Source organism: Asparagus officinalis, chromosome 7 (assembly GCF_001876935.1).
Source record: "Asparagus officinalis chromosome 7, Aspof.V1, whole genome shotgun sequence".
Lineage (NCBI taxonomy): Eukaryota > Viridiplantae > Streptophyta > Magnoliopsida > Asparagales > Asparagaceae > Asparagus > Asparagus officinalis.
This window is the reverse complement of record NC_033800.1, coordinates 128,502,175-128,524,790: the sequence shown is the minus strand read 5'-3', so window position 1 is coordinate 128,524,790 and position 22,616 is coordinate 128,502,175. Positions and strand designations below refer to the sequence as shown.

General features: G+C 39.1%; 3 protein-coding genes across 3 annotated transcripts; 1 reads left to right on the top strand and 2 right to left on the bottom strand.

The window, feature by feature from the left end:
- On the top strand, positions 2,567-3,118 carry LOC109847748. Its single transcript, XM_020416980.1, has one exon. It carries the CDS (start codon positions 2,567-2,569, stop codon positions 3,116-3,118), a length of 552 nt encoding a protein of 183 aa, XP_020272569.1.
- Positions 14,679-19,643, bottom strand: LOC109849691 (probable transcription factor KAN4). Its single transcript, XM_020419551.1, has 6 exons — positions 18,907-19,643; positions 18,735-18,811; positions 18,479-18,527; positions 17,952-18,120; positions 15,706-15,814; positions 14,679-15,125 (listed from the first exon to the last, which is right to left on the bottom strand). The coding sequence occupies exons 1-6, from the start codon at positions 19,253-19,255 to the stop codon at positions 14,934-14,936; spliced, it is 945 nt and encodes a 314-aa protein (XP_020275140.1). The 5' UTR covers positions 19,256-19,643; the 3' UTR covers positions 14,679-14,933.
- LOC109847747 lies at positions 20,342-21,696 on the bottom strand. The gene is made up of 3 exons (XM_020416979.1): positions 21,147-21,696; positions 20,917-21,050; positions 20,342-20,683 (listed from the first exon to the last, which is right to left on the bottom strand). Exons 1-3 carry the CDS (start codon positions 21,694-21,696, stop codon positions 20,342-20,344), a joined length of 1,026 nt encoding a protein of 341 aa, XP_020272568.1.

Genomic DNA, 22,616 nt, shown 5'->3' with positions numbered 1-22,616 from the left:
TGGTGGGAATAAACAGTCTTTAACTGTTTCTGATCAGGATTCTACAACTAAGAAGGCCATGGGTCCAGCGATAACAACAGCAAAGAAGTCTACACCACCGAACCCATATGCCATGCCTGACCTAATCAAGTGCTACAGATGTGGCCAACCTGGTCCTCGATCCAATCAATGCCCTAAAAGAAGTATTGTGAATATGGTGGATCATGAAGAGAAGGATGTTAGCCTTCTTGTTTTGATGATGTTTAACAAATAATTTACTTCTAATGTTGTTTGTCTAGTATTTGTGTTTTCGTATTTATTCTAGGCAAACAACAAGTTGGAGGATGGATGGAATAAAACTTTCATGATGATATCCAATGGAGATTGGCAGAATAGTGGAGTGAAGCTTATGCAATTCAAGTTCAAGATCCAAGTTCAGCTTCATCCGTATAGTGTACCAAGTCAAGCTTATTGAAGATCAAAATCGGCTTGGGTAATCTAGTTTAGGTTTTATATTATGTGTGTTAGATACTCTAAGCTCAATATCATATACACACACATTTTATTGGTTTCCTTGTATATATATGTAGTCATATATATATACAACACAAGTTTTGTTTTTATGTTTATAAATATAAAATTACATATTTCATGTTTATTTGGTTTAACTACTTAGATATGAAACAAATATATTTTCATATACATACTCATATGTTTCATTTTCTATTATATTTGTAAAAATATTGTATTCTTGGTTTTTAGACTTAACAATAATCATATACATATTTTATTAAGTCTACATAATCATTGTGCAAAGTTTCAAAACATGGTTTAGCCAAAATGTCAAAATTCACATGTTTACATTTTTATGTTTTGGCCTATTTTGTAAAATAATGATATTTTTTATTTGGGAAGTCCTTTTTGAAAACCATTCATTGTAGCATGTTTATTATCATGTCTATAAAAATTTCCCAAAGTTTTATATTTTTTAGAATTTATTTGATATTTTTAAACAGTGTTTTAAAATTAGAAAACTGTTCAAAACTGTAAAATTTCATATATTAGTTCACGGTCGACCGCCACGATTGACCGCGCCTGAGTTCTTTCATCAGTGAGTAGCAGAGAGTTTCATGATCGACCACCGCGGTCGACCGTGAGCTCGAGATTTCCCACGGTCGACCACCACGGTCGACCACCGAAGTCTCTAGAACATTTTCCTGTTGTTTTTGTTGCTTGCGGTCAACCGTCGCGGTCGACCACCATTTATCCCAACGACTCTTTTGGTACAGAATCAGATTTCTGATTCTTGGGCTGTTTGGTCTTTTCCCTTGGAGTTTTTGCTGTTGCTTCCTCTTCCTATATAAACCCCCAAACCCCATTCTATTTCAACAACCAATGGGATGTTTTAAACAAGTTTATAAAAGTTTTAACAGGGGTTTAAGTTTGGTTTAAAGCTGTTTTGGTTGGTTCACAAGTGGAGGAGATCATCTATATTGTTTGAGCTTCCTTTTAATCTATCTCTCCATCTTGTTTTTCAGAGAAGAATTCCTAAACTCTATTTCTAGCTATTTATTATTTTATTCATAATTTCTATATGCTAGATTTTATTTGAGTTTAGTTGTTTTATTTATTCTCATTGTTACACACACCCACTTGAGCTTATTGTATTTACATACATAGTATATTTGGGTTGGTGAGAGTTGTAATAATTGAGTGTGAGCTTTTGAACAATCATTCTTTGTATTGTGCTTAATCGTGAGATCACTTTGTAATATACTTGTACACCGAGAGGAGTGTATGGTGAGAGTCGGGGATCGTCCTAAGAGGAGTGGCGTCGGTTGACGAACCTAGGGAGAGGTTGTAACCAAGCACTTGAGGGAGACACGGCTAGGTCCAACACTTGTGAGGGTGTAGAGTGGGTTTGCATGAGTGTGAGTTGTAGAGTTTTCAGTTAACTAGAAAACCGAGTGTGTAGAAATTTTGGCTTCCAAACCGGATTGTGATAGTGGATTTCTCCCCGGGAGTGGGGAGCGGAGACGTAAGACGGAAGGTCCGAACTCCATGATCATATTGCTTGTTTGAGTTTGGCTTAGCACACTTATATTTGTTCATCTTTATAGCCTTTCTCTCATTGTTTATTTCATCCACTATATCATTTGTTTATGTTACCCTTGTGTTTGCATATCCTTGCATATATCATATAGTATACCTCTTTGCTAGGATATATCACCTTGTGTATACCCCCCCCCCCCCCCCCCTCTAGGGTCTAACAAAGGATACAGACCAAAATGGTGTTGAAGACTATGATGGTGATGGGGTGAATCCTGATGATGGGGATCAACTATCGTGTATTGTGCGGTGATTATTATTGGCTCCAAAGACAGAAAAACCACCACAGTGGCATAATATCTTCCGCAAGAGATGCACTGTGAAATAGAAGACTTATGATGTCATCATTGATAGTGGGAGCAGCAAGAATATTGTCTCTCGGCACATGGTGGAGAAATTAGGTTTGAAGACATAAAAACATCTCGGTCCCTACAAGATCGGTAGGATTCGTAAGGGTAATGACATACAGGTTGATGAGATGTATCGGGTATCTTTTTCCATTGGCCGAAGTTATGTTGATGAGGCATTGTGTGATATAGTTGAGATGGATGCTTGTCATATGCTGATAGGTAGGCCGTGGCAGTTTGATGTTGATGCCACACACAAAGGGAAGGATAACGTTTATGTCTTTAAGAAGGATGGTCGCCAAATTGTGCTCAAGCCTTTAACCGAGAAGGGGCCAAACAAAACAATTGTTGCTAAAAAGAAGACATTTTTAGCCATTGACAACAAAGATTTTATAAAAGATGTGAAGCAGTCTGACGAGGTTTATGCTCTTACTGTATCAGGAAGCGAGGATTCTGCCTCCACCAAAATTCCACCTGAAGTACAAACACTCTTGCAACAATTTGATGTAGTTATGCCTAACGAACTTCCTTTTGAATTACCAATGCTTCGAGATGTTCAACATCAAATTGACATCATCCCTGGATCCCGGCTACCGAATCTGCCATACTATCGGATGAGCCCGAAGGAAGGAGAGATCTTGCAGAAAGAGGTGTATGATCTCATCCAGAAAGGCCTTATATGAGCTAGCATGAGTCTGTGTGTCGTGACAGCATTACTAGTCCCAAAGAAGAACGGAGAGTGACACATGTGTGTGGATAGTAGAGCTATTAATAAGATCACCGTGAAATATCGATTTCCTATCTCTCGTCTGGAAGACATGCTAGATATGTTTTCTGGATCAAAAGTGTTCTCCAAAATAGATCTCAGGAGTGGTTATCATCAGATTCGGATTAGAGAAGGAGATGAGTGGAAGACTGCCTTTAAGACAAAAGAAGGCATGTATGAGTGGTTGGTCATGCCTTTTGGTCTTTCTAATGCTCCTAGCACTTTCATGTGGTTGATGAATCAGGTATTAAAACTCTTTATCGGTAAGTTTGTTTTAGTTTACTTCGATGATATCCTGATTTATAGTCAGACTGAGACCGCACATCTAGACCACTTGAGGGAGGTACTAACAGTTTTGTAGGAAAACAAGTTGTACATCAATCTGAAGAAGTGCAACTTCATGACCAGTAGCCTCGTATTCATGGGTTTTGTCATTAGTGCAGAGGGCATCCATGTTGATGAAGAGAAGGTATATGCTATTCGAGATTGGCCTACACCGAATACTATCAGCGAAGTTTGTAGTTTTCATAGCCTAGCAACTTTCTACAGGAGATTTGTCAGAAATCTCAGCAATATTGTAGCGCCTATCACTGAATACGTGAAGAAAGGCAAGTTTAATTGGGGGAAAGATGCGGATCGTAGCTTTGCACTAATCAAGGAGAAGTTATCCACTGCACCAGTGCTTGCACTTCTAGATTTTTAATAGGTATTTGAAGTTAAGTGTGATGCGTCCATCATAAGAATTAGTGGTGTTCTATCTCAAGAAGGACATCCAGTTGCTTTCTATAGCGAGAAACTCAGTGAAGCTCGACGGAAGTGGACCACATATGAATTAGAGTTATATTCCATAGTTCAATCTTTTAAGCATTGGGAATACTATTTGATCTCGTGACAGTTTTTGCTTAATACCGACCATCAGGATTTAAAGTCCATTAATAGTCAAACTACCATCAACCGTATACATGCTCGTTGGATTGCATTTCTATAGTGTTTCACATTTGTTTTGAAGCACAAGTCTGGGAAGCAGAATAAGATTGCAGATGCACTCAGTCGGAGGGTTGGTTTGTTGAATACTTTGCAGGCAAAAGTGATTGAACTTGAGTACCTAAAAGAGATGTATGCAGATGACGAAGACTTTAAGGAGATTTGGAACGACTGCCAACAAAATAAATTAGTCAGAGGCTTTCATATTCAGGATGGTTATTTATTTCATGGAGATCAGTTGTGCATATCTTAGAGTTCACAAAGAGAGCAGATAATTCAAGACCTTCATGCAGGGGGGTTAGGAGGACATTTGGGGCGTGACAAGATGATTGCTTCCATTGAAGAACAATATTACTAGCCTCGGGTGAAGAAGGGAATAGAAAAATATGTGAGGCGTTGTCCAGTTTGTTAAGTCGCTAAGGGGCAGTCCAAAAATACAGGATTGTATACACCCTTACCTGTCCCCGAAGCACCATGGAACGACATCTCGATGGATTTTGTATTAGGACTCTCTAGAACCCAACGAGGTATGGATTCTGTTTTTGTTGTTGTTGACAGATTTTAAAATATGTCACACTTTATTCCAAGCAAGAAGACTGCAGATGCTAGCAACATTGACAATCTTTTCTTTCAGGAGATAGTTTTCCTTCATGGAGTGCCAAAATCCACCACATCTGATCATGATTCCAGGTTCTTATCCCACTTTTAGAGGACTTTGTGGCAGCACTTTAATACTTCACTTAAATTCAGTACTGCTTACCATCCTCAAACTGACAGACAAACTGAAGTGGTGAATCGCACTCTCGGTAACCTTCTTAGATCCATCTCTGGGGATCATCCGAAATAGTGGGATCGTGCTCTGGAATATGCTAAGTTTGTTTATAATTATATGGAGAATTGAACAACAGGCAAGGCTCCCTTTGTGGTTATATATGGAAGGCTTCTGAGTCATTACATTGATCTAGTTCTACTGCCTAAACTTCCAGGACAGAGTGTTCCTGCAGATCATATGGCTGAAAATATACGTACTATACAACAGGAAGTGAAAGAGAAGATAGAGCAGTCTAATACAAAATGTAAGTCTGATGCTGATCTACACAGAAGGAAGAAGGTGTTTGAAGAGAGAGACATGATAATGGTGTTCCTGTGACAAGAGCGTTTTCCAGTGAGTACATACAACAAGCTGAAGAATAAAAAATATGGTCCATGCACAATACTGAAGAAGATTAGTGACAATGCTCATATCGTTGACCTTCCTTCGGATTTGGTTATTTCTCCCAGCTTTAATGTTGCAGATTTGATTGAGTATTACCCACCAAAAGAAACAGCTCTTCATACAAGTGTAAGCTCGGGGTCGAGCTCTTTTCAAGTAGGGTGGCTGATGTAGAACACACGGCGGATATGTTTATGTTGAAGCGGGACAGTCGCAAGCCCAAACGTGGTCCCGGTCGAGAAAAATAACTTACTATGAAGAACGAGTCATAACTTTCAAACTGTAAGTCGGAATTGGACGAATTATGTATGAAAATCGCGTATTTTTTTGAGACGAGACCGACCAAACCACCCGAAGTTTGGTTTTCCGCTATCCGTTTTACTAAATTCCCTCCGGTTTGAGAGATATCAGTTTTTGTCGGTTTTTTTATTATTTCTAGTAATATTTTAGGAGTCTGTTTTGATTAGAAAAAAACCCGGTTTGATCTCATATTTGACCGATTGACTTTCCTAATCTTAAGGAGTCTTTTTAGGAAGAGTTTTGTTATATCTATTTTTGGTAAAACTTGAGTCATAGTAGGAGTCTTGTTACTTTTCTTTTTAAGCAGAGTCTTGTAAGCCCTAAAGATATAACTTATGATCAATAAAATTTCTCTTTTCGATATTTTTTGTGGATTCGAATTTCTTCGTGGATTCGAAGATTGTTCTTTGTGGATTCAAAGAACGTCTTTGGTAGATTCCGAGGCTATCACTTCTGCGCTGTGTTAATCTAAAGCCTTTGTTATGTCTTTAAGAGAGATGGCCCCAGTCCAAATTAAACATATATGGGGCTTGGCCCAGCACTATGATCGTGTCTAAGGGCCAACAGCTAGCGTTTATCTTGCGTTGTAAGTTCGTCATGTTTAGGTTTGTATATCATGCATAACCATGACATCTTTAGGCAACTCCTCAAAACATAACTAGGATCAACCTTAGTTCCATTTTGGAGAAAAGTGTTTGAAGAAAAAATTGAAAAGGTTGAACTATGCCAAGTCAATATAAGAAAACGTTGCAACCTTGCGCAGGAGAATTCAATATATGAAAACGTTGCAACCTTGCGGAGGAGAATCCCATTAAGGGTTTTCCCAAATTGACCCTTGGGCCGTCTGGTAATCTTAAAAAATGAGACTAAGTTTAGACTTGATACTATTTTAGAGTGCAAATTAATTATTTGGGGAAAATAGGTTAGAGTTGGCATAGTTTTTTAAGACAAAAAACACCTCTTAAATTAGTTTTTTTTTTTTAAATCCACCCCTCTCTTTGGTCAAAAGGTAACTAATTTTATCTCAAAAATGGGTCAAAATCAGTCACTGCCCAATTTTGAGGAGTTTGCCAAATGACCTTAGAGTGTATTTGATAACCACCAATTCTATCCTAAACTAATTCTCGTTTGGACTAGAGGAGGGGTGATCCAAACTAGAACCTTAATCATAATTACCTATCTATTAATATTTATATTATGTAACTATTTGAAATAAAACATTAGTCATATTTTTGTAATTTATTGGGCTCATTTACACTTTTCAATGAAATCTTTCTATTTTACTAATTTCCTGAGCGCATTCAGAAAGAACTTGAATGACAAGCGAATAACTTATCATTCAAGAAAACTGCATTGGTTTTTAGTAACAAGTAAAGGCTTCAAGAGCACAGGCTTCAAGAGCACAATTTCCTCGTAAACCAATTAAGTATGTATGTAATTAAGAAGAAAAGTCTTGGGATGGAGCAAGGGAACAGGCGATTTCCAAGGCGATTCGGCGTTGGACGTGACCAGGCGGCGGTTCAGGACCCGAGGAGAAGAAAAGTAACTATCAAAGACGCCATCCTCTCTCCCTCAACATCAAAAAACCCTTTTGCCACCATCTTCCTCTCCTTTTTACCCACCAAAGAACCTTGCGCCCTCTTCCAAACCCTCCTTTGCAGACATCCTTAAGGGCCCCAAGGCTGTCCCAAACCCTCTAGGCCCCTCATCTTCCTCCAAAGGTCTTCTCCCTAACCCAAATCTAGGTTGGACCACAGTTTCCTATAGAAAGAAAGACAAAAGGCCTAGATCCGTAGCATCTTCTTACAAGTCCCATTCCCCTCCTAAAACCCCTAGGTGTTATCTTTGTGGTCACCCAGGTCACATGGCGAAAAATTACTCCCTGGGGGATTTCAAATGCTTTGCTTGCAACCTCGTTGGCCATACCTCAGTTTGCTGCCCTAACCGAAAACAACCAACTTTACTCAGCATTCCTCCATCTCTTCTACCCTCTGCCCCCCGCCACTTTTTGTCCCTAAGATCTCTCTTCCTCCCTCCGTTATTGCCAGCATGGAGGAGTTCGTGAGCTATGCTCACTTCCAGATCCAAGTCGGGAACCCTTCATATGCTGAGCTAGTAGAGAACTTAGAGCTCCATTTCAAGGTAGAGAAATGGTTCTATGCGATTAGGCAATCGGCGGCTTCATCATTCTTCATTCAGTTCCCCGACAAGGAGACCCTGGACCTCGCATGCTCCAAACCCTTCTTCGATATGGGCAACTTTGGGGGCGTCTTCTCCCGGTGGTCCGAATCGTCAGGCCTCAAAGTTCTTCCTAAGTTCTTTTATGTTTGGGTAGAGATCCTTCATCTTCCCATCCATCTATGGGACTCGGAGTTTATCACCAACATTCTAGTCGACATAGGAGATGTCATCGCCTTCTCTGACGATGTCCTGCTCAAGAAAGAAGCCAAAGTCTGTAAAGTTATGCTGCATGTTCGGGTACCTTCAGAAATCCCTCAAGAAGTTATCTTCCGGTCCGAATCCCCCAATGAAGTTCATATTTTGGAAGGTTCGGTAAAGCTTAGAGTGGCTGGGGACCCTCTTCCTGCGGAACAAGGCAAAGATAGAGATCTATAATTCCTACTATATCGGTACCAAAAATCAACATGTCATCCATGTATAAATAGACAACCACTCCATATTCATTAGTAAATATACTGTATATACATTAGCATTGTCAATTCTGAAACCATCCAGATCAGCTCTTCAGACTCGACGGAGCATGTTTCAACCTTTGATCCACCTCCAGGTTTTTAGAATGCTAAAAGTAAAGCCAAGAGGACCAAAAAGAAAGCTAGTAGTGGACTCCACATGACTCTGCCATTCAAGAAGCATCTCTCTAAGATGAAGAAGGGTAAGCACTCAAGTATATCTAAACCTAAATCAGCATCCTCTGTCTCCACTCCCCCCATCCATTCTAGTGAGCTGGAGAAATTGGAGGAAATCTCTGTTAATTGTGGTATCCAAGAACCGATAGACCCGCTAGGACTGTTTAAAATTCATAATTTGATGTCTGGAGTAGCACCTTCTTCTTGAGTATCCCTCTCCTTCCAAGTTGCATCAAGTCTGTCTTTATGCGTATAGGTTCCTGGAACGTTAGAGGTTTAAACAACCCATCCAAACGAAGATTGGTCAGAGAGTGCCTATCCTTGGCCAAAGTAAATCTTGTTGGTTTGCAAGAATCGAAATTGTCTTCCCATAGCTCCTTCCTCCTAAAATCCCTGGGGGGAGAAACATTACATCTTGGATTTCTCTCGACGCCCTTGACTCTAGAGGCGGTGTTCTATTAGGGTGGGATGATGATCTTTACTCCTGTTCTTCCTCATCATCTGACATCTTTTCTGTATCGGCCACTCTAACCCACAGACCAACTAATTGGAGTTTTGTAGCTACATCCATCTATGCTCCATGTGACTCGTCTGAAAGGGAAGTTTGCTGGTGGGAACTAGAAAGAATTAGAGGCTCCCATGCTCTCCCATGGGTGGTTTTCGGAGATTTCAACATGACCCTTAGCTCTGATGAAAGAAGTGGTCGTTCTAGTTCTATCCGAGACATCAAAGTTTTCCAAAAGCTCATTGATTCTATCAATCTCTTAGATCTTCCCCTTAGTGGGAGGAAATTCACTTGGTCTAACCATAGACCCTCCCCATCGCTTGCTAGATTGGACAGATTCTTAGTATCCTTGGATTTTGAATCTAAATTTCCTCATATGGTCCAGTTCGCCTTTCCTTCTGTGTGCTCTGACCACTGCCCTATCATGTTAGATACTAACTCCTCCTCTTTCCTTTCCTCTCCTTTCAGATTTGAAAAGATGTGGTTATCTCTCCCATCCTTCCCAATTTTCATAGAATCCAGCTGGAAATCACTTTCTCTGAAAAATGATACCCAAGTACCTCTTTATTTCAAACTCAAACTCATCAAAAAAAGAATAAAATGGTGGAGAAAATCCTGTTTTGGTTCTTTATCTCAGTCCATCTCCAAACTGTCATCCCAAATTCATGCCCTTAATCTCTGTGAGGAGTCAAGAAATCTTTCCCCTCGAGAGATTCAGCTTAGATCTGACTTGAAAGATCAAATTCTCTCCCTGGCCAAAGCTGATGAAATTAAATAGAAACAAAGGTCCCGCATTCAATGGCTGAAAGAAGGAGACAATAACTCTGCTTTTTTCCATAAAGTTGCTTCATATCACCGCAGAAAAAATTTTATTCCCCATCTCATTATCAATGATTCCATTATCTCATCTGACAGTGCCATCAAAGAAACTTTTTTCTCCTTTTTCTCCAATCTCTTTGACCAACCTCAAGCTTCAAGACGAAGCAGACACAGGGGGTCCCCCAGATCTGATCACAGTCTCTTTCAAAGGTATCTCTATCAATATATCCAGAGAATCATGGGCCACACTCAACGCTGCCTTCCCCAACCTAGAAGATGATTCTACTCTCCCCCACAAAGCAGATCGAGCCATCAAGATTAGCTCTTCAGACTCGACGGACCATGTCTCAACCTCTGACCCACCTCCAGGATTTGAGAATGTAAAAAGTAAATCTAAGAGGATCAAAAAGAAAGCCAGCAGTGGACTCCACATGACTCTGCCTTTCAAGAAGCATCTCTCCAAGATGAAGAAGGGTAAGCACTCAGGTATATCTAAACCTAAATCATCATCCTCTGTCTCCACTCCCCCCATCCATTCTAGTGAGCTGGAGAAATTAGAGGAAATCTCTGTTAATTGTGGTATCCAAGAACCGATAGACCCGCTAGGACTGTTTAAAATTCATAATTTGATGTCTGGAGTAGCACCTTCTTCTTGAGTATCCCTCTCCTTCCAAGTTGCATCAAGTCTGTCTTTATGCGTATAGGTTCCTGGAACGTTAGAGGTTTAAACAACCCATCCAAACGAAGATTGGTCAGAGAGTGCCTATCCTTGGCCAAAGTAAATCTTGTTGGTTTGCAAGAATCGAAATTGTCTTCCCATAGCTCCTTCCTCCTAAAATCCCTGGGGGGAGAAACATTACATCTTGGATTTCTCTCGACGCCCTTGACTCTAGAGGCGGTGTTCTATTAGGGTGGGATGATGATCTTTACTCCTGTTCTTCCTCATCATCTGACATCTTTTCTGTATCGGCCACTCTAACCCACAGACCAACTAATTGGAGTTTTGTAGCTACATCCATCTATGCTCCATGTGACTCGTCTGAAAGGGAAGTTTGCTGGTGGGAACTAGAAAGAATTAGAGGCTCCCATGCTCTCCCATGGGTGGTTTTCGGAGATTTCAACATGACCCTTAGCTCTGATGAAAGAAGTGGTCGTTCTAGTTCTATCCGAGACATCAAAGTTTTCCAAAAGCTCATTGATTCTATCAATCTCTTAGATCTTCCCCTTAGTGGGAGGAAATTCACTTGGTCTAACCATAGACCCTCCCCATCGCTTGCTAGATTGGACAGATTCTTAGTATCCTTGGATTTTGAATCTAAATTTCCTCATATGGTCCAGTTCGCCTTTCCTTCTGTGTGCTCTGACCACTGCCCTATCATGTTAGATACTAACTCCTCCTCTTTCCTTTCCTCTCCTTTCAGATTTGAAAAGATGTGGTTATCTCTCCCATCCTTCCCAATTTTCATAGAATCCAGCTGGAAATCACTTTCTCTGAAAAATGATACCCAAGTACCTCTTTATTTCAAACTCAAACTCATCAAAAAAAGAATAAAATGGTGGAGAAAATCCTGTTTTGGTTCTTTATCTCAGTCCATCTCCAAACTGTCATCCCAAATTCATGCCCTTAATCTCTGTGAGGAGTCAAGAAATCTTTCCCCTCGAGAGATTCAGCTTAGATCTGACTTGAAAGATCAAATTCTCTCCCTGGCCAAAGCTGATGAAATTAAATAGAAACAAAGGTCCCGCATTCAATGGCTGAAAGAAGGAGACAATAACTCTGCTTTTTTCCATAAAGTTGCTTCATATCACCGCAGAAAAAATTTTATTCCCCATCTCATTATCAATGATTCCATTATCTCATCTGACAGTGCCATCAAAGAAACTTTTTTCTCCTTTTTCTCCAATCTCTTTGACCAACCTCAAGCTTCAAGACTTTCTCCTAACTGGGGTATTCTATACCCAAACAATAATTTTGATCTATCTTCTCTTGATCTTCCCTTCTCTCCCCAAGAGATCACAGAGGCTGTTTTCGACCTCAACCCTAACAAATCTCCAAGGCCCGATGGGTTCCCCATTCTTTTCTTTCAAAGATTTTGGTCAGTTGTTCAAGCCGATGTTTTTGAATTTATCCAAGGGATATATTCTCATCCTTACCTTTTAAATAACATCAATTACTCCCACATTTGCCTTTTACCCAAAAAAGATGGTGCATCTTCTCCTAAAGATTTTCGTCCTATTAGTCTCATCAACAGTTCTTGTAAGATCTTTTCCAAAATTTTGGCTAACAGACTTAAAAAAGTCCTCCACCATCTTATTGATAACTCTCAATCAGCCTTCCAAGCTGGGAAATCATCACTGGATTCCTTTCTCCTAGGTCACGAAATGGTCAACTTCTGCTCATCGGGGAAAAAAGAAGTATGTGCTTTTAAGGTAGACTTCTATAAGGCCTTTGATTGTGTGAACTGGTCTTTCCTTCTGTCCCTCCTCAAAGCTAGAGGCTTTGGCCCCCAAATGGTGCCTTTGGATCCAATATATTCTATCCTCCTCCAAATCAGCTGTTTTAGTTAATGGCTCCCCTACTAAATTCTTCCGATGCTTCAGAGGTCTCAAACAAGGCGACCCCTTATCACCCCTTCTCTTCCTTTTGGTGGCCGATGTTCTCAGTAAACTGCTGAATCGCAGTGCAGCTTCGGGGGATTTATCAGACCTCAATTTGAAAGGGCAACTAAATTCCATCAGGTCTATACAGTTTGCGGATGATACTATTATTTTCTCCAAAGCCACCCCCTCTGATATGGCCACTCTAAATACCATCCTCCACATTTTTGCAAACATATCTGGCCTTTGTGTTAATCCCCTTAAATCAAATCTTTTTTACCTTGGCAAAACCCCTCACAAAGGAAAAATGCTAGCTATAAGATCCTCAACTGTTTAGTTAGCTCTCTCCCATTTTCATATTTGGGACTCCCCCTCAAAAGAGGCTCTCTATCCAAAAGAGAGTGGCAATCTCTTCTTGAATCATTCACAAAGAAGTTTTCGCTATGGAAAAACAAAACTCTCTCCATTGGTGGAAGGTTAACTCTTTTAAACTCTGTCTTATCTTCTCTCCCTATATACTATATGTCATTTTTTAAGCTGACACAGTGGTTAATCAAATCTATAGACAGAATCAGAAGAAACTTCCTTTGGAATGGTAGCCAAAATCATTCAAAAATTAAATGTCTTATCAATTGGGGTAAAGTCTGTAAATCCAAAGATGAAGGAGGTCTTGGGGTCTTAGACATTGCAAACTTCAACAGGGCTCTTCTTTCTAAATGGCTATGGAGAATTTTTGATAGAAATTCACACATTAGCAAAGTGTTTTTCTCTGTCTACTCCAAAGATGGGTCAAATTCTTTTGCTCATCCCATAAAGAGCACAACTTCAAGTTTCATCAAAGACCTATCCTTTATTCATCCAACTTTTTTAACTTGGTTAAATGGAAAATTGGTGACGGTATAACTGGCAGCTTTTGGCATGACAAATGGTCTTCGGCAAACTCCCTCTGCAGCTTATTTCCAAAAGCTTATAAGTTAGCTCTCTCACAGAGCTGCTGCATTAGATCCCAAGGTAGAATGATCAACAATGCTTGGTCTTGGCATCCTCTCATCCGAAGAGGAATTTCATCCCCAGAAAGGTCAGATCTCAACCACCTCCTCTCTCTTCTAACATCTTCCAACATTAGTATCTCTTCGGATCCAGATGAACTCTGGTGGATGCTCCTACCATCGGGGATTTTCTCAGTTAAATCCTATTACTCCTTCGTCAACTCAGGGGGCATTAAATCCAATTTCTCTAATATGATTTGGAAATCTCCTAATCCATCCAAGGTAAAAGTGCTATTCTGGATTATCTCCAACAAGAAACTGAACACGAAAGCAAACTTGATCCTCAAGGGTTGGACAGGCGACCCGAGATGTCCTTTCTGCAAATTGGATGTAGAAACCCATGATCACCTTTTCATTAAATGCTCATTTGCTAGTGCTATCTGGTCCTTCATCCTTCCCTCTTTTCCCACAAACTGCTGGCCACAGACCATAGAGGAGCTGATACTGTTCCACAAATCTCCCAATCTGTGCACGGACATTAAAATTATTTGGAAATTTCTGCTGTCTTGTACTTGCTGGTGGATCTGGTTTAGTAGAAATGATCTTATTTTCAAGGATAGTCAATCAAATCCTCTTCACATTGCTTCTAATATTGGGAGATATACTATATTTTAGACAGGTGCCGTAGAGGAAAGGCTTGCGAGGAGACTGCGCAGGGCTTCTTCAAACCTTGGAATACAGGAGCTTACAAACAAGAATGTCAAGGCAGAAGGGGACAACCTTTCCCCATGTTCTCCTACCCAGGCCATTCCATAATCGCTGTTGGATAAGGATACCTTCCCTTATTTTGGAAAACTGTTGTTGTTTCCCTCTTTTACTAGGCTGCTTATATTGGAAAACTGTTGTTGTTTCCCTTATATTGGAAAACGGTTGCTGTTTCGTTCTCTAGTAGGCTGCTCTTATCTTTTATTTGTAAGTATGTATATGTATCAGCTACTTATGTAGAATCGCTGCGGGTTTAGTTTGGTAGGTGACGACATATGTCCGCTCCTTACCTACTGCACTCTCACTGGTTCTACACCTAGTTGTGATGCTCTTTTGTAACTGTTTTTGGTTCTTAATAATATCGCTATATGAGCAGGGCTTTCAACCCTGCTTTTTCAGTTCAAAAAAAAGTATGTATGTAATCAACCCAATTCATATCTCCTTGAAGCTTAGCAGATATTTACTAACTTTCACTTTGCAAATGCCTGAACAAAAATTTGCACATTTGAAAATCCACATAAAGGGCTAGATATCATGAATTATTTGAGCTACTCTTTTTAGATTCTGTCATCCTTTTGTTATGAGCAAAGCACTAATGTTAACCAAATTTCAATCTCCCAGCTTCAGGAAGCTTCGATCTCTTTCATAAGGAAACCAAAAGTGAATGCTTGCTTTGCTGATCTTCATTAGGTTTACAAACATTTGAGTAGGGTTAATTCTGAGGATTCTTGACACTCCATCTGCCAACTTTGCCTTCCTAAAGTAAATTCAAGGTTAGGTAAATCTGCAAGCATGCTTGATTCAAAATGTGACGATGGGGACAAGCTTAGCCCAGTGCCTTCTTCACTTTCTCTTGGTGATGAATGGAGAGCTCCTTCATCGGCCTATATCAGCAAGGAAAACAAATAACATCAAGCAACCAGCTGTTACAAATTAAACACCTCTAATATTGCTATTGTATATGTTGAAATCAATACCATTCATAAGTTACTAGATACATGTTTTAGGGAAGTATTAATGTATAGTTTGAAAAAACATTCATAAGTTATTAGATAACAAGTTTTAGGGAAGTATTAATCTATAGTTTGAAAAAAGAAACATGACTAACTAGTAGCTTTCATGTAGGCGTATCACGTAGTAATTTAATTTTGAATTAAGCATAAATGGTAATCACAATTCAAAATTACATTCAAATTTTTAAAGATTTATATATTTTTTCAAATGCATTTCACATGCCAAAAGATCTAGTCCATATGCAGAGTAATATACCTTGATTAATTATATGAACATAAACTTGATATTTTAAGTATAAAATTCTGCATTCAGTCTCATTTAATGGCGTGCATTACAGAGCAATAATTAAGGGAAAAAAGTTATACTAAAAGTGCTCCAAGAGGATATACAGCAAATTTATTGTAAGCCAAAGTAAGTGTGATAAAAAGAAATTAATGTAAAAATTATTACCCTTTTTCCTTTCACTAGATATGCTTCGCATCTAATATTGGACGGTGATGATGTCTTCTGTATCATCAATGAATTCCAATCATTGTCTTCCATGGATGAGTAAGGCCAGCTGCATACAAATAACAGCTTAATTAAAATTATATTTAAAAATGAAACAATTTCTTTTTTTTCGTCAAATGATATGGTGATGATGCATTCGAAGTTCGCACTGAGCAATACAACCTAATATTAATATTTGTATCAAATAACAGAAAGAGAATAATTGCTACAGATAAATAAATACAAAAACGTATCTGATCCACTGTGCATTCTGAATTTGGTTGGCAAAAAATACATATATCAGAAATTAAAAGCTTATTTTCTATATAAATTCAAATAAATGCTGCAGCTTCAGGACAAAGCTGCTTGTTCTTACATAGACAACTGTCTAAAATTAAAAACTTGTTATTTTGTCTCTTCCCAATGTCAGTAGTTGATGACCATTATATGTTCCAAATCATAATGGAAGAGAAGAAGATAACTCTTTGGAATTAATCTGGCAGCCTAAGGACCAAATAAATGAGCAATAAATTTGAATCTCAGTTATATTAATTGATTTCACAAGTTTTTATACTTTCAGTCAGTCCTCCAATGGTTGTTTTCTATAGGTTGTAACTTTTGTGCTAGAAATCAAAAGAAATATCTACTAGATATTATAACGTGGTTTTGATGAGAGAGAGAGAGAGGGCATGGCCAAATAGTTCCTTCTCCACTTAGACTGATAGCATAAGGACTAATGGTATCACCGCCAGCAGCAATGAGGAAAAAAATAAATGAGAAGAAAAGGGAGAGAGCTTCAGCAAAAGATATCAAAATTGTAGAATAAATCTAAAATAAATGCACTCATCTAAGCATTGTGAATTGGATGCTAATTAAGCTCTTCTTAGTACGAAATATATATATAGGCTTATTGATATTTATTGAAGAAGCCAAGTTTATTTAGTCAATTATCTCCATGCATGTATTGGTTTTTTTTTTTTTTTTTGGTCAATGAAAAATTCTATTCATTTCCCAGTATGTGAATCTGTAAAGTACATCAAAACACCAGATTTACCCTGGTGATCACATTGTAATTGTAATAAAATTACATTCTCTCAAGTATTCCTTTCACATGCATGTATTGTTGTTATCAGAATGTTCAATCTTCATTATTAAAGTCTCCAATGTTATAAAAGAAATGTTTTTGTTAATTTCTTTTAACTTTTGATCTATGTAAGTCAATTGAAAATCTATACCCTCTAATTGTTATGTCAAACATATACTGGCGTATTACTAATTACAAGATATATTTGTTAATCAATTTATTTAAAGATTCTGTGTTTAGTATAGGAGGCTTCAACGTACATTACAAGTGATATATAGTACCAAATGATAAAAACACATGTGATCCTTTTATTCCTCACTGCATTGACCACAAATAATTCTAGTCAAATTAAGGGACACCAATTAATTTGGTATTCAAATCCCAAAATCAACTCAATCTCTAAGCATTCCATTTGCGTGTGCAGCATCATTCTGATGCAAAGACTTGAACACAAAGGCTATCAACCTATCCTATAATTAAATATTCACTTCTTCGACTATTCAAAACCATCACAATCTCAATCTAGGAAACAGCTCTATTATAAAAATTAATCTTACCGCAGCATTTAACAAATGTCTACATTTGAGCCTAAACCTGTCATTTTTTTATAGTCTCTATCGTTTGCCCAAACTCACATCTTGACTGCATTTAATCCGTATCCATATTCTATGCACAAGAGGAGTAGTTTATACAAGTTACTACATTGTCTAAACTAAGTGTTAAGCATTGATTATGTGAGATTGACGAGGACCCAACCGATTTTGACACGTGGTCCCTGTATGTGCTTTGAGATTTGTGAATAGAAGAACATATATATCTCAAAGGACATACTATGTACTAATGATTTTCTTCCTCTTCTTACGGTTGTGTTTGGCAACTCTTCCTTAACCAGATGACATGCTTGAGGGGTTAATTCCTGTTTGGAAAAAACTGGACCAGGATTGATACAGTTTTTTTAAGTTCAATTTTTGCGCACTAGGTTGGTTATATTTTCTTCCACCTCCTGTCAATAGTAGGCTAGTCAAGTTAGGATCACCTTGAACTTAGATTTTTCTATTATGAGATATCAATCTCATTAAAAAAAAATCTGTAAGGAGAAAATTAGGCTTAGAGAGAAACAAACCTAGGGGATCTGGGCAGTGGAGGTGTAAGTGGAGTTGGTATACTCAGAGAATATGGATGATCAACATTGACTCCTGCAGCTTGCTCAGTTGTCTGCACAATTTCCTCCACTTGATCTGATCCAATCCTCTGAATCTGGTTCAAACCCACAGCATCCTTTAGCCCTTGTCCTGCACCAAAAACCAAACTCAGTTTTTTTCATCATTCACCACTACGATATAAAAATTGGATTCTGTGCTCTCCCTCTTTCCACCAAAAACTATAGAAGACACAGACGTTACTTGAAGAAAAGGTTACAACTATTAGTAGAGCTGAATTATGAATAATATTTGCTGTTCTCAAACACTTGTGCTAAAAGATTGTTGATAATTTCTCTCTTTCAGAGATACCTCCAAGAAAATAATAATTCAAAATCTATAAGATTTAAAATTAAAAACAATACAAACCAATGGACTCAACAAGCATCTTGCCCCTCTCTTGACAGTGACAGGACCAAAGAGCTTTAAAGGATGAAAAAGACCAAATTACCTGCAGCTGCAGCTGCTGTTTTGTCAGTACTCTTCACTGTTCTATACATCTGCAACAAATAATAACAAAGGAAAGGATAAAAAAGAAAAACTCATGAAATCCATTCAGGAAATTGAAGTAGAACAAAGAAACGAACTTGAGAAAAACCAATTTAGATGCGCATTTTGTCTTTTAACTACTTTGCATTTCGCCCTTCCCCAAAAAAAACCCTAACCCTAAAACCATAAACAAGACAAGCTAGTCTGCTTCACTGCACCTGCAAGTGACTCTTAACGTGAGCCAGCGTCAGATCCTTCACGTTCATCAGCTCCAACACCGACTTTGGCGTCGCCCCTACATTGAAACCAAGGAAATTAAATACCCATATAAAATTACCCAAAAAAAAAAACACACACACACAGCCCCAAATTAATTAAGCTTCTTCATACTCTCATGGCCGCCAAGGAGCTCAACAGCGTGGACAAAGTGAGCATGGAGAGTAGTAGTCCACCGCATCCTCGGAGCCCGAACGCTCCGTTTCATCGATGATCGAGAACTCCTCTTCAATCCATAGATCTGAGGATGGTGAAGATGATTATTTTGCTGTTGTTGTTGATGATGATGATGATTAACTTGTTCCATTGAGTCTAGGCATAGGCTCAGCATGGGCTCACCGGGCACAGGAACGTGCCCGGTATCGCTACCGCTGCTGCCGGAGTCAGTCGAAGAAAGGGAAACTGAAGGTGGGCTGATCTGAAGAGAGAGGTCAGGGTAAATATCTGCACTAGTCGTGGCCATTGCTAGAGTTATCAAAGGGTTAATTTTGGAGAATAAAGTGGAGGGGGATAAATAGAAGTAGAGAGGAGTAGTAGTAGTAGTGATTAGGTCATGAGTGGGTTATGATTTTGTTTGCTACTTCCCATTAAGTTGTCAAAGGGAGGGAATAGAGTAGCTAGGGTTGTAGATTTAATGCCATAATAAAGGATGGAGAGAGAGAGAGAGAGAGAGAGAGAGAGAGAGAGAGAGAGAGAGAGAGAGAGAGAGAGAGAATGTGTGTGAGTATTTTGAGGAATCAGAGGTATAATTTGGTGACGGAGAGAATGAAAGATAATTTCCTTTTGTATGAAAATTTTGGGCATTGGAGGGGGTGACACAGAGCAGAGGATATTAAATGTAGAGAGAGAGAGAGAGAGAGAGAGAGAGAGAGAAGAAAAAGCAAGTCATTTGACGTCAATAGATAGAGACCTAATCCACCAACTATTTAATGTTGTTCGGTGTCCAGATGGGAATCGACTGGAAATGAAAGGAAACCGAGTTTAGGAACTGGTGAAAAATGTTTGAGAGAAAACAAGGAAATCATCGGTTAGAGATTTTGGGCTCAAGTCTGCCTGAACTCCCCAATTGACCTCACAGAATTAAGGCATTAGTCAGTTTCTAATCTAGGATAAATTAGGGAGGATGGAATAATCTTTTTTTTTTTTGTCAATGAAAAATTTTTATTCATTTACCAGTTTTGGAAATCAGCACCACAAAATACTCAGGAACTGAGAAAACAAAGAACTCCCTAACAGTTATTCACAACCTCAATTATTTACAAAGAAATCACCCACTCCTTACATTCTTCCAGAAAAGAGCCATTGAGGATAGTAGATAAGATGTTGATCTAAGATCTTAATATCCTTGAACAATTGATCAGTAGTTTTATTTTTTTGATTGAAGATTCTGGCATTCCTCTCAATCCAAATGCTGTAAATTGTAGAAACAAGAGTCATTTTCTTTATTTTTGTTTGAATCCCCCTCCCCTCAACCTGAAACAATACCAGCTTATGATTTGTCCCTACTGCAGGACCTCCACCTAAATTGCAACCAATCCATGACCATGATCTAGATATCCCTCGAGAAAGCAAACTCAAAGAAAATATGATCTTTGCTCTCAGTACCCATGCACAGGCAACAACAATTATTGTTCACTATCCCCCAATTGATAAGTTTGTCTTGAGTGAGCAATCGATTCTGGATTGCTAACCAGCAAACAAAAGGATACCTGGGGTTGTTGATGGTCTCCCAAACAATGTTATGCCAAGACACTGAAGAAGAAGCAGGGGAGAGTGCATTGTATAAAGCTGATATTTGAATTTTTGAATTCCTATAGCATGATTGAATGAGTAGCTTCATGGAATCAGCACCACCATATAATCCCAAAGCCTTGTCTCTAACTTTCAAAATCTATTTCCATATCCAAGAATCCCCATTTTTAGATTGAATTTTCCAGATATCATTATGCTTTAAATATGTACCATGAATCCACTTTATCCACAAATTTTCCTTATTAACATGGATATGCGAAAGGATATCAGAATTGAAGCCATGTTTCAAGTTGCAGCCGAAAAAATACCTAGACCACCATTCTTTTTACTCAAGCAAACTTTATCCCACGAGACAAGAGGAATTTTATGAACCTGTTCAGATTTTCCCCACAAGAAGTTCCTGCACATTTCATCAATTTTCTGAAGCACTTTTACTGACAAGAGATAATTTGATGTCCAATAGATTTGTATACCAAGAATAACACTCTTGATTATCTGCAGTCTACCTGCATATGACAGCCCCCTATTCTTCAAATAGGACTAAAATTGTCCAGAAATTTAACTGAGGAGGGGAGAACAATCCATGTAGGAAAGCCGCTTACAAATCATAGGAACTCCAAGATATTTTATAGGTAGGGCACCTACTGAGAAACACAGGTAGTTGTTTACAGTGCTTTTAAAAACTTCATCAACACCACCATAGAAAATTTTGCACTTCTCTGGGTTAGCTTCCAGCCCAGCAACAACACTGAAATCTTTGAAACAATTGAAGAGCCTCCTCACTGAATGTAAGTCTTCATTAGAAAAAAGAAGAAAGTTATCTGCAAAAATTAGATGAGTGATCTTAAGCTCACAACACCTTGGATGATATCTGAAAGACCTGTCCTCCTTAAGCATATCCAAATTTCTAGAAAGATATTTCATTTCCAAAATGAATAAGTAAGGTGAGAGAGGATCACATTGTCTTAAGCCTCTTTGCCCTTTGAAGTAACCATGCAATGAGTCATTTAAAGAAATTGAGAACTTTGGAGAAGATATACATGCCATGATCCTGTTTATCATCTTGACAGGAAACCCAAGACCATTTAGCATTTCATTTGTAAAATCCCAATTAATAGTATCAAATGCCTTTTTAATGTCAATACTTATCATAATCCTAGGAGATATATGTTTTCTGATATAATTCTTCACTAACTCATGGGCTAGTAAAATATTGCTTGAGATCTGCCTACCCTTCACGAAGGCACTCTGAGCTTCATTGACCAGATAACCCTTACAGGCTTTATCCTGTTAGCTAAGATTTTTGATATCATCTTGTAGAGACAATTGCAGCAAACTATTGGCCTGAAATCAGCCGGGGTTTTTGGACAAGTCACCTTAGGAATCAAGGCATCAAAAATTACCTATAGGTCCCCGAACACAGTTCGAGACAGAGAGAAGACGATGAATGTCATAATCCGAGTCAAGAAAAATTATCCGAAGTCGATAAATATATGAAGCGAATCGGCGAACCGTTGATGACGTAGCAACAAACTACCGGAATGGCCATCGCCAAGTGGCCCACATTCTCGTCGGCCACCGCCAAGTGGCCCGCATGCTCATCAGCCACCAGAATGGCAAATCAAGTGGCCTGCTCGCTCATCGGCTACCTACAAGTGGCCCGCGCACTCGTCAGCCAGTTCCAAGTGGCCCGCGTGCTCACCGGCCACCACCAAGTGGCCCGCATGCTCATCGGCCACCAAATCGGCAAACCAAGTGGCCCGCGTGCTCACCGGCAACCACCAAGTGGCCCGCACATCCATCAGTCATAAAATCGGTGAACTAAGTGGCCTGCGTGCTCACCGGCCACCACCAAGTGGCCCGCGTGCTCATTGGCCACCACCAAGTGGCCCGCATGCTCATCGGCCACCAAAACAGTGTACAGATCAACGAAACGATGAAATACGCGTAACGACAGAACAAGTTAAAATCCGGAAGACTAAGAAAGCCACTGGTGGCCGAGTCACATCGAAACGGCTCAGCCAAACTAATGGTTCGGCCCATAGCTAGGTCACCAAGGGTGGCTAGGCCAA